At 35.8% G+C, this 17340-nt stretch overlaps 1 protein-coding gene across 1 annotated transcript in view; it reads left to right on the top strand.

Annotated features, from left to right (window-relative positions):
* The first annotated feature begins 951 nt into the window (after positions 1-951).
* The window catches only part of dnajc8 (DnaJ (Hsp40) homolog, subfamily C, member 8), a 30340-nt gene continuing 13951 nt past the window's right edge, over positions 952-17340 (top strand). The window contains exons 1-8 of the mRNA XM_028819355.2: positions 952-1085; positions 2553-2654; positions 6395-6451; positions 8952-9018; positions 9288-9382; positions 10708-10779; positions 11830-11921; positions 16724-16799. Coding sequence (XP_028675188.1) covers positions 1011-1085; positions 2553-2654; positions 6395-6451; positions 8952-9018; positions 9288-9382; positions 10708-10779; positions 11830-11921; positions 16724-16799 — 636 coding nt within the window. The 5' untranslated portion in view covers positions 952-1010. The remainder of the gene's footprint in view (positions 1086-2552; positions 2655-6394; positions 6452-8951; positions 9019-9287; positions 9383-10707; positions 10780-11829; positions 11922-16723; positions 16800-17340) is intronic.

Below are 17340 nucleotides of genomic sequence, written 5' to 3'. Positions count from 1 at the left end.
AGAGTAGCTTTGACAGACATGATGGTATTATATGTGGTGGCTGGCTTGTTGATAAGGTAACTGGCTAAACCTTCATTGTTTAAAATGGCTTGTACTATTCATTGTAAGAGCAATCACATCATTAAATGTGCCAGGTGATAGTGGCTAACCGCTCAAACAATGGTGCCTTATGCCTTTCCCAGACCCTCAGAGCACAGAGGAGAGGCACTATAATGGTCACGCATGATCTTGTGCTCTCAGTTGCAGAGCACAACCCGATACTCTTGAATGCAGGTGGTGGGGTCTTGACGCATCAGCAGAGAGAGGCTGCTCAATCAACCAATGAGATTCTTCAGTATCGTGATTGATTATGTATGAGGTTGATTAGCATGGTCCGTATTACAATGATTAAAGGTGGCATTCGAGGTATGCTCATGTATGCATTTCTTGTTTTTTGGTGTATGCATTTTCCTGTTATTTTGGTGTGCACATATTTTCAGTCTTGAATCCACACAAAGTTTTATAAATGAGGCCCCAAGTGAGCAGGAAGCTGCAAAAATACTGGGAGAAGACTCTTTTTCAGTGATAATGGTTTTAGTAGTGGGATGCCCTTTACACAGCTATTGGTGTGGTTAGAGCACCACTCCCTCTGGTATAAAACAACACTTTACTCTAATGATATAACTGCTCAGGTTATTTGTACAATTCATTCTAAACATAAGCTTAGCATCACATTCAGTATTGGAGTCTTTACAAGAAACTAAAAATTCACATTGAAAGGTAAGCAAATAAAGCTGATTTTTTTTGTAATAATTGCTAAGGTTATGTAAAAAGTTATTTAATTGATTTCATTGTTTTTTTTTTTCTTCATTTCTTATCGAAAAATAGTTTTTTTATTGAGTGTTTAAATAAAGCTTCAAGTTAAGGTTGGGAGCGCGGGGTATTGTGGGTAGCCCAGCTGTTGTTATGTTGAGGTCGAGGCCCTAGTCACGTGTCTAGGGTTAGCTTTAGCGATTGAGTCTTCAGCCAACATGGCGAGCGCGGGGGGAGAGGCAGGCTCTGCGGGACTTGGTGGCGAGGAAGCTTTTCAGATTTTTTACACTGAGGTGAGATAATTAAGAATAATATGAGGGAAGGGAAAACATACCTAAAAAGGCGTACACCGGTATCAGCTGTTTCAGGTCTCATTTCCTCGGATTGCATGCTGTCCAGGGCCCTTGCTACTTCACCCGTTTGCCTGGCATTACAGTGCCAAGAGACTGAAGAAGATGAAAGCGCAGTAGGCGCGCAGCGATTTGAAATGAGTTTGCCTTGCCCAGTGACAACGTTTTAATGAAATAGTGTCTTCACAGTTTTGGTCACTCTCGGTAGCCATCACGTCCATTAGTGTTTATGCATCATGAGAAGCCTGTGGAGTATTACGAACCCTACTGGTCAACACTGTTGTGTACTTTATATACCAGATGTCTTTTGACCTACATTATTGTATCACTTATGCATCAACATACTGTAAATACAAGGACGCTTTCAGGAAGTGTCAATTTGTTGTTATGGTTTGAGCTGACGTTCATTTTCGTTAAATTTTTAAATAACTTAATGCAATGTGTATATAAAAGGTGTCATCTGCTTTGGCGCACAGTTTTGGAGATATGGCAGTGCTTTGTCAGATTAATTTTGAATACCTTTATCCACAATCGCATAGTGGTTAGTGTAGCTACTTACCCATCTAACTTTTACAGAGTCGGCCACTATGTGTGGAATATTAATTTCTGTCGTGTCTGGGTTTTCTGTGTGTGCCTAATAGATGTATGAAATTTATAGGAAACTGTACAATGGTCTGACATTTCCAACTTTGCACTTGTGAATGGCTGTCAATCTTGACGGACTGACGTGCTGTTCTGTTGCTTTATGTTCGGGTTCTTCAAGTTCGGTCTTACAAAGCCACAGTGGTTGGAGCTTTTTTGTTCTAACTCGTTTGTTAATCATAAGCCAGTTATTGCTTCTGAAAAATGATTGCTCAAGCAACATTTTTCTGCGCTATTTTCGTTAATTTGCCTGTTATGGTTCCTGACATTTACTTGTTTCTTTTAGTCTTCAGTATATGCATTCTTTGTTTTTAGTGGCTTCAGGAGCTACCAGTTAAATGAGATAGAAATAACAAAGTAAGCTGTAGTTCCCAGTCAATCCTATTCCCATCCTCCATTTTCATCATGAAGCATCGGTTTGGTAAATATTTGGAATGGAATGGAAGAGAAAGAGGAAAAAGTGAAGGACTTAGAGATGCTAAATCGTTTGGATAGTATTCCTTTTTAAGAAAAAATCTAAAATATAGGAATAACATAACATGATATGGCAGAGTAAAAGCACTAAAAATTGATAAAATTAAATAACTTCTAGTATCGGCGAATGTTGATTTCTCATTAAGTATGCAGGTTTACAACGAAAACCTGCAGCCCTCTTGGACTGCCTCAGAGGATCCTGACCCTATGCCTTTCTTATGTATTTTTTTTTTTTAATCAACTACTGTACTGTAAGTGTATTAATGCATATATTTCTTTCTTGAACATGAACAGGTAAAACAGATTGAAAAGCGAGATTCAGTTTTAACACCAAAGCAACAAATTGAAAGACTAACCCGCCCTGGTTCATCTTATTTTAATCTTAATCCATATGAGGTAAGGTCTTTCAAAAGTATGTTTGTATAGTTTCTTCAAACAGCATGTCGTCTTAATTTAAGTGAAAATATTTATTTTTGGGAAAAAAAAAATATTTTGAAAACTTCTCAAATCCCTCAAAATGTCTGTATGGCAGCTGCTGAAGAACGGCTCCTCTGGAATGCCATTTTTTTCCATCATCAAGGTGTTTCTGGTGGTGTACAAATACCTATTAGTTCTTGTGGCTTATTGTTTAATTTTAGTTAGGGGACACAAGCTGAATGTTGGAATCCAGATTCTTAAATAAATAAGCTGGTCAGGTACAATAGCATGGGGCACCTCGGTGCATCCAGGAATTCTTGTTATCAGAGACACACTTGATTTTTTAAATCACTTGTGACTGCATTCTTGCAGAGTAAAGTTTGGAGGTCAGATTGATGTGATTACAGACTTTTGCAGATGGGACAATAAGCTGTGGACATGTTTTTCTCAGATCTGTATGTTAGGAGGCTCTATGAAGTGTACACTGCAGGGTGCTGAAGATACTTCATTGAGAAAACACCCCTGACCAGTGAGACAACAAGTGTTGTCTTGTCCAGTTCAGATTTGTTCCTCTAAGAAGACCCCTTAAAAACAAGCTTATGACCATAGCCCTTATTTTAAAAAGTTTTGTGCGAGATCATGTCTTTGGATAGGTAAGAAGCTTTCAGTATCTGCTTCCTCTTTCAAGGGATTCAATGATAGGTATTTGCTTAGGTTAAAAGCGGCACACTCAGATTCTGGAGGATCACAGTGACTGCAGTTTTTCATTCCAGCTACTTTTTTAATTAGTATGCAATTAGCATCCTATTACTGCTTCCAACATGATGCCAACTCTCTCATTTTTGCCTGTGTCCATCACTCAGTATCCATCCATCCATTCTCCAACCCGCTGAATCCGAACACAGGGTCACGGGGGGTCTGCTGGAGCCAATTCCAGCCAACACAGGGCACAAGGCAGGAACCAATCACTCAATATTTGTTTCAATAAAATATTTTTAAAAAATGAAAGTGAAAGTTTGAGAAATATTGATGTGACCTATTGCTCTCAGAAAAAAATATCAGTGGTTTTTGTTTGTTGCAGAAATAGAGTGCTAATGAACAATTACATTGAGTTTAATTTACATCAAGAATTGACTTCTAATTAAGAAATTAGTTATAGCAAAAATCTAGTCCCTTCAGGAACTGAGTTTGAGACCCCTGAGTAATTTGGTCTTCTGCTGGCTCAGTTTGCATGTTTTTATTTTTTGGCCCCTAGTTAAAGAAAAAATAATCTTAATCTTAAAAAGAAAGTGAAGTAGAAGTTAAGTTGTAATAAAAAAAAAAAAAAGTGTAGTAAATTAGCTGTGTTAATTGGTTACTAATTAAGAAAGTGGCTTTAATGAAAACCAGCTACTTTCAACCATCCATGATCTGAATTTGATACCCTTGGCTTAGGTCGTGTTACTACTGTTGGTGGGCAAGAAACCGTGGCTCTGAACACCATACTCAGATGTGATCCATACATAGACAGATAGTTTGCATGTTGTTCGGGGTTCTGATTGTGTCGCCTCTGGTTGTATGAAGAGTGTTTTTACCAAGAATGTTCAGGTAGGATTTTGCAAATCTAAACCATTTCCTCACACTCAAAGTGAAGCTTTTTCTTTTCTTTGTTTTTTTTCATTATGGAATAGTCTACCTTGGCAATTCTGTGTTTGCTAATGCTATCGGCAGCTATGGAGAGAAGAGCCCAGTAAACCTCCAATTAGTATACAGTAATCCCTCGCTATATCGCGCTTCGCCTTTCGCGGCTTCACTCTATCGCGGATTTTATATGCAAGCATATTTAAATATATATCGCGGATTTTTTGCTGGTTCGCGGATTTCTGCGGACAATGGGTCTTTTCATTTCTGGTACATGCTTCCTCAGTTGGTTTGCCCAGTTGATTTCATACAAGGGACGCTATTGGCAGATGGCTGAGAAGCTACCCAACTTACTTTTCTCTCTCTCTCTTGCGCTGACTTTCTCTGATCCTGACTTATGGGGATTGAGCAGGGGGGCTGTTCGCACACCTAGACGATACGGATGCTCGTCTAAAAATGCTGAAAGATTATCTTCACGTTGCTACCTTCTGTGCAGCTGCTTCCTGAAGCGACACGCTGCACGGTGCTTTGCATACTTAAAAGCTCGAAGGGCACATATTGATTTTTGCTTGTTTGTTTTTCTCTGTCTCTCTCTATCTCTCTCTCTCTCTCTCTCTCTCTTTCTCTGCTCCTGATGGAGGGGGTGTGAGCTGCTGCCTTCAACAGCTTTGTGCCGCGGTGCTTCGCATACTTAAAAACCAAACAGCCCTATTGATTTGTTTGCTTTCCTCTGTCTTTCTGACAGTCTCTGCTCCTGACGTGCACTCCTTTGAAGAGGAAGATATGTTTGCATTCTTTTAATTGTGAGACGGAACTGTCATCTCTGTCTTGTCATGGAGCACATTTAAACTTTTGAAAAAGAGACAAATGTTTGTTTGCAGTGTTTGAATAACGTTCCTGTCTCTCTACAACCTCCTGTGTTTATGCGCAAATGTGTGACCCAAGCATGACAATATAAAAATAACCATATAAACATATGGTTTCTACTTCGCGGATTTTCTTATTTCGCGGGTGGCTCTGGAACGCAACTCCCACGATGGAGGAGGGATTACTGTATTCTATTTAAAAATAATGTTTTAAATGTAAAATTCTGTTGGTTTATTATAGTGGCATTACCTGTATGATTAGCCATTGACCTGTTTATTGTTAAAGTATTGTGGTAAGTTAAATTTACTTGCAGTATTCATTCTTTGCTTCTCTGTCAGTTATGTTTATTCGTTTTAGACATAAATGGCAACTTATGTCTGGATCCAACACTTATAGTGACAATAATACCCTAAGATATTCAGAAAGCTTCTGTTTTTATAATAGAGTGTTCAATAGCGGTGTTTCACAATACATTTGATAAGTCTATCATTTTATCCATGATATATTTTTCAATCGGTCATAACACATTTTCACCAAATGAAATGATTAGGCACAACAGAGGTGACTGATTCCTCACACCGTTTCATTATGGTTACGTCTATTATGTCACAAAAGTTTTGTGACATCACCTCATTTTGGGAACTGCTGCACTTTTGTAGTTAGCCTACTGACTGAACAAGCACATATAGCATAGGCGGAGGTCAGGTATAGTATCATCCCACATTTAATCTTTTTTTTTTTTTTTTTTACCCTAACATCTGAAGTTTGGGTCTGTCCTCCATTTGTACTTTCCAGAACTCTTTCTTTTTCTTTCAATCTGCTCTAGGTCTCCAGAGTTCATCGGTATTATATGCATTGAACGCCCAGTTGAGTCTTCATTTGCTGTCAATTCTTATACCCACAAGAATACACTCCTATGACTGGTGACTCGTTATGAGAAATTAAGTAGTTTTGACTTTAAGAGTCATGGAGGGGTATGACTGAGGAACACGAAGTTACACTGCACAGCCTAAAATCTTGGGCCTGCACTGCAACTTTCTGCGATTTTCTTAAGATTATGTCAATGAAGCCAATCATTAGAAAATCATTGAAATGTTGCAGTGTGACACTGGCTTCATAGAATTATTTTACGACTTTTCAGAACTTATCAACTTCTTTGGGATGAAAACTGGGGGAGACTATGCCAGTATGAGTTCTCATTGTGTGATTTTTTTTTTCCTTTGTTTCTATAGGTGTTACAGCTTGATCCAGAAGCAACAGATGAGGAAATTAAGAAAAGATTTAGACAGGTATTTCAAGTTTTATTCTGTATTTTCATTAGATGTTTTTTTTTTTTTTTTTTTTTTTTATTAATAGCTTTTGAATATGATACAGGATCAACTGTTTTACATGCTATTATTTTTCTAAAATTGTTTAATTTATGCTTGTTACCTAACAAGCATGGCTAGGATCAGTTTTTATTTGCTTTTAAACCTCTTCACCTGATCATTACAAATTGTTGCTTCAGGGAGGCTTCAGCCTTCCATGTTTTATTTGTAGACATATTTAGCATTTCAGTACAAAACCATAGCAAGGAACAAATAGTTCCCAAAGTCAATAATATCTTATTTATTATGGGAACAAAAAACATAACATCTTGACTGGAAATTTGGTAAACCTGGAGAACTCTAAGTAATAGAATGCAGGCACCTAAATGTTTCATCAGTATGCATTTGTTTAAATTACTCAGCCTACTGTAAGGGCGGGGAAACAAATTTTTTTTTAAACAAGTTAGGTTTTTCTGAGCTTTTTACAATTTGGGATTGTGGACTTATACATATTATAATAGCTGGTTCTTTCATGTTGTAGTCTTCAGGTTTCATTAATTCTAAGCAATATCACAATTGTGAAGTGGGGTGTTTTTTTTATTATTGTGTGAAGATTAGTTGTTAAAGTCTTTAGCCTTTTCAATGCCCAAGCATAATTTTAATATTAGTGCTTTCACCCTGTTATAGCCACGGCCAAGGAGCAACATTAAATCTAAATGCAATCATGTTTGTATCATCTGACAAATATCGGTCTGTGCCTGTACAAAAATTCAAGAGAGATGTCATACTTCGGAACAAAAAAGCACAATGTTAAATGTAACAATTATTAAAGCACAACAGAAATTAAGCCACACTTACTTTGGAAAGTTGCAGGTTTGATAAGGTGCCCTGGCTAGTTCTAGGAATTCTATGCATGTATTTTCTACCTTAATTTTAGCACTTTTTAATGAACAATTCAGTTTATTTGCACAGTTATTTGCATAAAGCAGCCCCAGTGTACAGCTCAATGAGTATCTTATTAATAATTAATGATCTGGGAGTAAACTAGTAAACGTTTCTGGTTGTACCTTGCTTTAAGCTTTGTGCATATTTAATCCATTTCAAATGCAGTGATTCCAGAGTGGGATATCCCTTTGCTTTCAGCACAAACATGGCTGCAAAAAAATGGTACTAGGGTGGAGAAGATTGTTTGCACATATTTACTGCATCCAAAAGACAAATTGAAAAGAGTAGTTTTGAACTTGTTCAGGCATCTTGTAAACATACCACATTAACCAGTGCTGAAGAATTGTTTAAATTTCTGAAACTGTTTCATGAAGGTCTTGGCTTTAAAATGACATAAATGTTTCAATCAATTCAAATCCATTAGACAAATTGTTGGCTAAAAAGCCTATTCTTCTCACTACTTTATTCAACAATAGTCTTCTTTTAATGAATATGTTTTGAGATGTTCACATCTGAACTCTGGTTACACATTAGGTATTCACACCGGAGCCTAACTTCAAAACAGATTCTGCTTTAATGGGGGTTTTATGTGTTTCCACTTGCAACATACTTCCCCACTTTGTGGCAGGCCTGATATTACTATTCATTTGCCGCTTGGACCACAGTTTGGCTTAAAAATGCAGTTTCTGTCTGTCTAGGTTACTTTTTTATTTCAAATCATTAAAGACAGCAGTATACAACAACTTAGAGAATTGGGGAAGCATTGTTTTCCATGAATTGTCTGACTTTGAGCTTACACTTTAAGAGCATTTACATGAAATTTCCAGTCTGTGCAATAGCAAAAGATAGAGGAAAATTCTTTTTTGTTTGTGGGGGAACATTAATTAAAAACATTACCCTAACTGTATAAGGAGAAGTGGTAATTTACACACACTCACCTTAGGTACCCTGCTGTAGTGGACAACCTCACACTTTTTGTATTTAAAACTCACAATATCATAACAGAGCTAGTACTGTTACATTTTTGGAAATCTGGTACCCAATTAGTCCCGAAGTATCATTTCTAGTGACATTCTTAGCAATGAGTTCCTCATTGACTGATTTACCTCTGGTACACCATTATTGTCCCTGCCAGTTGTGCTCACTTGGCCTGCTGCTGGTCACAGATTTGTGAATAAGTTTCATTGATAAACTTGTAGCATGTGCAGTTCTACAATGTCATTTTCTCTTATGTATGCAGCACAGTGCAAGGCGAAGCAAGAGTCTAGCTCTGACCTGTAGTTATCAAATTATCATGACCAGCATTCATCTCATAATATACAAACACTGTTGTCAACCAACATATGCAATTGATAGCAGTCGACCTCCCAGATTTAGACAGCTTGCTTTCACATTAACGGTTGTTATGATCATAATGACTCTAATAATACGCCTCCGCAATTTTCATTCAATTATCATGAATGAAGCTTTTTTTCTTGATTAAATAGTGTTTTTACTAAATATATAAAGAGTTGTAACATGCCTATTTTCCTTGCAGCTATCCATTTTGGTTCACCCGGACAAAAATCAAGATGATGTAGAGCGGGCTCAAAAAGCATTTGAAGGTAGTTTTTTCTTTTTTTAAATATATATATCCATCATTATGAACAACAGTTATTCAATATTACTATTTTTTGTATTTTAATTTTTTCAAGGCATAATGGGTACAATATTCACTCATTAATTTAGGGTACAAAACTGGAAGAAAAGTGCTTTAAGATTACTGATATTGAAAGTAAGAAGTCGTCCCTTAGTTACAATGGTTTTCAGTCATGAATATGTTTAATGAGAGCCGTATGTCCCTTTTTATATAAATTATACTTTCTTCCTGCAGCTGTTGATAAAGCCTATAAGATGCTTCAGGACAGTGACCAGAAGAAGCGTGCTATTGATGTGATCCATGCAGGAAAAGAGTATGTGGAACATATGGTGAGTGTGCAATATTGATGACCTCTTTGTAAGATTGTTCACTTACGTCTACAAGTTATTTACATACTGTAAAATGTATATAGCTTTTCTCAGACAAATGAAGCAAGACTTTAGTTTTAATAATTTATTGAATGCCATTGCCAGTGTTACATACTAAATGTTTTAATTCTGTTTTTAGTCTCTCATTAATAAGAGATAGATAGATAGATAGATACTTTATTAATCCCAAGGGGAAATTCACTTTCTCCAGCAGCAGCATACTGATACAATAAACAATATTAAACTAAAGATTGATAATAATGTAGGTAAAAAAGACAATAACTTTGTATAATGTTAAATGTTAACGTTTAATAACCCCCCTCGGGTGGAATTGAAGAGTCGCATAGTTTGGGGGAGGAACGATCTCCTCAATCTGTCAGTGGAGCAGGACAGTGACTGCAGTCTGTCGCTGAAGCTGCTCTTCTGTCTGGAGATGATACTATTTAGTGGATGCAGTGGATTCTCCATAATTGATAGGAGCCTGCTGAGCGCCCGTCACTCTGCCACAGATGTTAAACTGTCCAGCTCCATGCCAACAATTGAAAAAATAACCCCTTCTGCTTTCACATGCATATTTTGAGGTGAAAAACAGTTACATATGTGCCAAATGTATTTTAACAGCCAACAATATTGCAAAACCATGAACATGCAACTCTTGATTTGCCTGATTATTTGATATCAATAGATTCTTCTTGCCATGGAATAAGTGTCGATTTAAGTATTCTCTTTGTTATTTAACAATTTGTTGAGCATTATGCTTTTCAAAATGTCTATTCTTTCTGTCAATTATATAATGCTCAAAATCTAGTCTAGTAAGAATTTGCATTAAGTGGGTTCTGCTTATATAGCCCGTGGGTTTTGCTGAGTGTATAATTAGATGTTGCCTAAGAGGTTCTCTTTAAGAGCTATACAGAAAAAAAGTGGTTTGTTTTTACTGTATTATTCAGTCTAACACATGCTGGAATTACTCCTATAATGAGGGAAAGAAGTAGGGGAAGTGGTACATGGTCCTTGATAAACTTTACTGTATTTAGAATGAGAAGTAAAGCAAAATGACACCTTTTATTGGCTAACTGTAGAACAAACTGAGGTTTTGATTAGAGGCTTCTGTTGCTGAGAATTTCAGTTGTTAATACTGAAAATGCATAGCTTGCAATTATTTTTTTTTTTTAGAAAGTTTAAAGTGTAAATTTAATTTTTCCTTTTCATTTCCATTTAATTTTGAGTGTAGAGAAAAAAGAAGTAATTTAGATATTACACGTTTGCCTTTTTTCTTTTCTTCCAAGATGAAGGAAAAGAAGAAGCAACTAAAGAAAGAAGGAAAATCTTTGATGGTTGAAGAAGATGACCCTGAAATGGTAAAGTATTAATGAAAACTGGGATGCAGAGAAATCATGATTTTGTTTGGTTACGCCAGGACTCCATCTTTTTTCTTTCCCTAGAACAAACTTAATAGTAACCAGTAAATGGTACCAGATGATAACATTCCTATAGCATAATTTGGATCCCTCAAATCCTGTCCTAATTGATGATAGCACCAAATTTCTTTGTGTTTTTATGTTATGAACAAGTCTAGAATGTTTTGTCTCTTGATATAGTGAGTAGGTGCAGGATGTACCTTTCCTAGTTTACAATAATTGTGGAGGACCTATTAAATATCACAAAAGTATCTTATTCCTATTGCTGGATTTTATAAAGCAGTCTTGATGGTGAGGGAATAGAGGAATTTTCATGGCAAAGAGACCAGTCTATATTTGATCATTTCTTATTGTGCCCAGTAGCTTCTTTACTGGGACTGGCACTGAAAAATATTTCAGTCCTTCCTGCTGACTTCCTTTTCAAGAAATCAAGAAAGCTGCCTCCAAAGTCTTGCACGACAGTTGTTAAGACATTGGGTAAATACAAACAAGTATATACAAAACGTAGTAAAAGAAAAAAGCAAAAAGCTAAAAAAATGTTCACGATAAAAAAAATTTGTATTACACTATTACAATATAATTATACAATTATAATTATGATACAGTTCCATATTCTTGGACAGAAAACCATTTAGTATTATTTAATGATTTTGGAATGGTGGGTTTGAGACACATGATTAAGGCAAGAAAAATTCTTCTGCATAGCACCCCCATGTAAAAAAAAATTATATATATACCGTAATTTTTTTTTTTTTTTTAGGGTCAGTACATCATTTTTTTCAAAACATACAGCCAAATTGTGAAACAATACTTTTAATAATATATACTGCTCTCTGAATTGTCAAAATTCCAAAATCAGTTTTTTTTTTCACTTTGCTATCCTGCCCTTGTAAAATTAAATACATAAATGAGAAACTAATTCAGCTAATTTAATAAGTGAAAGTTTTTGTTTGTTAGACTTCATGGAAGAAATTGTTTTTTCTTATTTAGTTCAGACAAGCAGTGTATAAGCAGACTATGAAACTTTTCGCTGAGCTGGAAATAAAGAGAAAAGAGAGAGAGGCCAAGGAAATGCATGAAAGGTAATATTTATACTTTCTCCATTGTCCACATTTTGTTTTCTTAAAACCAATGTATGTGCTGTTTTGTTAATTGTCTTTGATATGCAATTATTGTAAAAGCTTTTAACATATTCTGCAATTTGATTCATAGACTATGCTATAAGTACATGTTCTCCATTGACATAAAATCACAAATTTACACATAATGCAAATAGTGACATAGACTAGAATTAAAAAAAAAAAAAAAAAAATGTTAGAGTGCAGCTTACTTTCTTTTTTTATGACAGTAATTCTTAGTGTTATTGTGGTCACTACCGTCTCACTAACTTTTAGCCCAGAGTAGAGCAATATCATCACACAAAAAAAATCCATACTGTTGTTACCATAACACCTTTTCAGGATGGCACCACATTCACGGCTTGAGCAGTGTTGCCATGTATGTAAATATAAGCAAAAGCTGTATTCTGTTCTCTTTTTGGTTTTGTACACGCGAAAACATTTAGATCTGCCTTGTTAAAACTACTGAGCTATTGAATTATTATTGCCTTTGTTACAAAATACATTTTCTGTCACAAAGTGCAACAATTATTTTTTTAAATGGTCATATGCCAAAATTCCACTGGGGACAAATAAAGTTCTGTCTCTGTATTTCGCTCTCTCCCTCTGACATTATTTTCTAGCCCTTTTATGTATATAAACATCTGTAAAGATATTAGGTGGCACTGAATTTTTTGTTAAAGGAAGTAAATCCTTTTATTTTCTCAACTTGCTTCTTGCTGTATAGGTTTATAGGGTTCAAAAAGGCTAATTGTGTGAAATCTGTGAAACAAGCATAAAACCATTTGAGATATTGACACAAGCATTTGTCATAGAACCAAATGTTTAAAAACGGTAAACCTCCTGTTTAATCTTTTAATCCAGTTTAGAAGTATAATTTATTATTCACGCTTTTGTGCCTTTAAGATGTTTTGGCATTTAGACTATGTTTTTAACGCTGTTAGATGCTCACGGAGTGGATTCGTTATTTCAGTTTTTTTGCAGTACTTCACTACATGACTTTTTTTACAGCATCATCTTGTATTACAAGACAACAAGGCAAGGTGAGCTAAGATCATTAGCAGAGCAGCTACAAAGGCTCAAGAAAAAGTTATGGAATTTTACCTCTTTATCACATTCAGAAAACAAGTGTGTGTGTTCAGTTTTAACTTTTTTTCCTGAAAGCCATACATAACCAGTTTTTTTTTTATTTTTTTTTTTTTATACAAAAACATATATAGTCATACATATGGCAAGAAATTCATTGCCTTATTATTGTAGCCATTAGCCTCAGTTTTTCTTGGAACCACAGTTACATACCTGTAATACTTTCTGTTTGGCATTGTCTAAAGGTATTTTTTCTTATAGTTAAAGTTTGAGGCCCCGACTTAGTTGGTCTTCTGTTGGCTCACTCACTTCACATTTCATTTCTGTTTGGGTGCCGTTTAAGGAAAGAAATGAAGAAATTCTGGGGAACAAATCTTAAAAAAACAAGTCAATTAAAATTAATTCAGAAGAAGTTAATCAGCAAAAACAGGTCATTAATTAAGAAAAGGGTTAGAATGAAAACCTGCGTCCCTCCAGGACCGGAGGTTGAGAACACTGGATTAATTGATAATGGCAAAAGTGCTTAAATGTAAATATATATGTACAGTGATCCCTCGCTATATCGCGCTTCGCCTTTCGTGGCTTCACTCTATCGCGGATTTTATATGTAAGCATATTTAAATATATATCGCGGATTTTTTTGCTGGTTCGCGGATTTCTGAGGACAATGGATCTTTTAATTTCTGGTACATGCTTCCTCGGTTGGTTTGCCCAGTTGATTTCATACAAGGAACGCTATTGGCGGATGGCTGAGAAGCTACCCAATCAGAGCATGCAGTTAAGTTCCTGTGTGTTGATTGGCTCAGCGATGGAGCACCGAATTAGATTCTGCTGCGTTAACCAGGAAGTCTATTGGCAGATGGCTGAGAAGCTACCCAACTTACTTTTCTTTCTCTCTCTCACTTGCGCTGACTATCTGTGATCCTGACGTAGGAGGTGTGAGCTGGGGGGCTGTTCGCACACCTAGACGATACGGACGCTCGTCTAAAAATGCTGAAAGATTATCTTCACGTTGCTACCTTCTGTGTGCACCTTTTAAGTATGGTGCTTGGTGCTTCGCATACTTAAAAGCTCAAAGGGCACGTATTGATTTTTGACTTTGTTTTTCTCTCTCTCTCTCCCTCCCTGCTCCTGACGGAGGAGGTGTGAGCTGCCGCCTTCAACAGCTTTGTACCGCAAGCCAAACAGCCCTATTGATTTGTTTGCTTTCCTCTCTGTTTCCTTTGAAGAGGAAGATATGTTTGCATTCTTTTAATTGTGAGACAGAACTGTCATCTCTGTCTTGTCATGGAGCACAGTTTAAACTTTTGAAAAAGAGACAAATGTTTGTTTGCAGTGTTTGAATAACGTTCCTGTCTCTCTACAACCTCCTGTGTTTCTACGCAAATCTGTGACCCAAGCATGACAATATAAAAATAACCATATAAACGTATGGTTTCTACTTCGCGGATTTTCTTATTTTGCGGGTGGCTCTGGAACGCAACCCCCGCGATGGAGGACGGATTACTGTACTTACAGGTTTTAATCATAAATTACACTACAGCTTTTTGCTGTTAAAATATATATTTAATATATTTATAAAGGGGTTTGTTTTTGTTATTTTCTTTCAGTGTATCAGCTAGACATTTGTAATTCCTGACTGTAATTCTAAATATTAATTTTAATGACGTAGTTCTTGTTTCTTACCAAAACATTTGCTGTATGACACACAGTACAAATGTTTAAAATCTTGCAAATGTTCATAAGTTCTTTATAATGAAGACACAAAACTAACATGCTTAACAAGTTTATAAGTTTAAAGATACATTTTGCTGTTAAGCTAACAAGCCTATTGTTTACTAAGCAGCAATTTCAAATTGGTCATTCTTTTTCCGATTAAAAATCTAAGCTGCTACACTTAAACAAGCTCGCTGTCCAAACTGAAATGGTGTCAATTTTAATTTAAAAAAAAATAAATAAAAAATTTAAAAAGGCCTGAATTCAAGTAGCCTTTCTTTTTGTTTTGTCAAATTGCACAGAAACACTTACACAATTTCCTTTTCTCAGTTTATTACTACATTTCCTTTCTTTAATGTAAGGCAAAGCTCTCTGATAAAACAAGTCTCCACTGCTGCTCTTTGTTTACACTGCAGGAGGTTTGCCACAAAAAAAAAAGACATCCACTGACTCAACTACTGTAATAGCTTGCACCAAGAACCACTGCAGCTAAATTACATTAAAGACTGGGAAAGCAGGGACTGAAAAGATCGCCTTTTGTACTCTGCCAGTTTACCAGTCCCCAATGGAGTCTTTTTCTGTGTGAAAATTGTCTGATTTAGATTGGCGGCAGCTTATTGATTGGAACATCCCTAGGGTATATGTAACTGGGTTCATTTTGCACCACCAGAATGCTCCTGCCTCATGATGCAATTTGCTGTCAGAAGATTTCTTTAAAGTATTTTCAGACTTTTCATGCTCACTTATCAAGCTTACTGGAAAACCTAATTGAAACTGGAGACATATATGTGTGTGCAAATAGAGTAATATAGCAGTTTATTGTGACAGTTTTAGAGTGTGTGCAAGTATCGGGGAACCTGTCCTAGAAAATGTGAGATTTAGTATTAAGATGCATTATTCAATACAGAACAAGTACTTTTTGTACTCTGATTCTGTATAAGTGTTATACTGTGCCTCATTTTTGTTTCTGGTTGATAAAAATGTAATTTTGCATTGAGCATGCAGAGCAGTATAGAACATTTCCATTCAACAAAGATCAAATATTAACTGTATTACACATACCCTGATACACAATACCTTGAAAAAGGAATATTTTGCTCCTGCATCACAAACATGTCATTTGTAATCTTATCCAAGTCCATCTTAACTCTTATGTGCTATAATGTTTATAGTGCAAAAGCTTTTAATGCTTTCCAGGCTGTAGCAATTACACTTTACCTAGAGTAGAAAACATTTATAAGATAATTCGAGATTAGTTGTTGGATACTTGCATAACAAAGTATTATGTTTGCAAGAAAAGTGCCATCCATTTAATTAATGAGATTTTTAGCCTGGCTATGGACAGGTGTGTGTGTGTAGTACAAGTTATAAACGGTCTGCTTTCCAGGCTTATGACTGAAATGTACGTCAAAAATGAAAAATATAATTTTTTTTCCTTTAGAATCCAATTGAATCTGAATGCATTTTAAGTTTTTAAAGATTGATGTTTAAGTGATGCTGATGCTTGTCTCTAAAAGTTGTCGATTTTCTTTCATTTACATGTTTTGTGATCCCTATTTTAATCATTGAACTAATATTTCACTGAAGTGTGGGTCTGGAGCCTCTGTATTATTTGTGTCTATTTGCTGCATTCATAGCATTATCACTCTATTGTTTCAGTCACATTTGGTCTTTTTGATTGTAACAACATTGCTGTCTCACATTACCTATGTGTAGAAGCTGAGCTTAGTGTTTCTGTTTGCAGTCTGATGTCATTTGTTAACAACCCATTTGTATTTAAAGTTAACATGATGTTCCCGAACTTAAGTTCATAGTACCTTCCTTGCTACTTGTGATGCAGGTGTGGGCATATTTATTTAGTCTGTTTTTCATCAGTAGCCCTAAATTGTATGGAATGTTATTTCACACATATATGTACAAAATTAACAACGTTTTTCATTTAAATGTTTTCTGTTTTGTTTCAGAAAAAGACAACGAGAAGAAGAAATTGAAGCACAAGAAAAAGCCAAGCGTGAGAGAGAGTGGCAGAAAAATTTTGAGGTATTTTGTCCATATTGTTTTAAGCTTCCAGAGGCCCACTTAAGAATATTTTTACAGTGTAATATTTTTATGACCACAAGAGAGTCTGTAGAGGTGATAAAGAGATACAAATATAATGTGTGTGTGTGTGTATGTGTATATATATATATATGGAAGAGAAGGTCTGTGATACGGTTTGCATATTTGCAGCTGGTTCCACGAAGGGAGAAAAAAGAATCACGTATCATAAAATAGTTTTTTATTCCTGAGCTTTCAACCCCTATCAGGGGTCTTCATCAGAGGATAATGCTTAGACTTACAAGAATCAAAGGCAATATATAGCAACACATTCAGTGGGGGGTGGGTGGAGGTGACTAAGTCAGTATGATTGGGGGTTGTATAGTTTATTTATTGTGTACATGTTTTTCTTAAGTTGGCATATGCTGGATTTATGTCCAAGTGTCTGTTGATGGCGTTTTCATCTGATAGCCAAGACTCGGCCAACTCTCTGGCACTTTTAGTACTGGCCTTAAATTTTACTTAGTCATATCAGCACAATATT

Source organism: Erpetoichthys calabaricus, chromosome 14 (assembly GCF_900747795.2).
Source record: "Erpetoichthys calabaricus chromosome 14, fErpCal1.3, whole genome shotgun sequence".
Classification (NCBI taxonomy): domain Eukaryota; kingdom Metazoa; phylum Chordata; class Cladistia; order Polypteriformes; family Polypteridae; genus Erpetoichthys; species Erpetoichthys calabaricus.
Note: the sequence above shows the minus strand (reverse complement) of the source record. Positions and strands in the feature narration are given on the sequence as shown.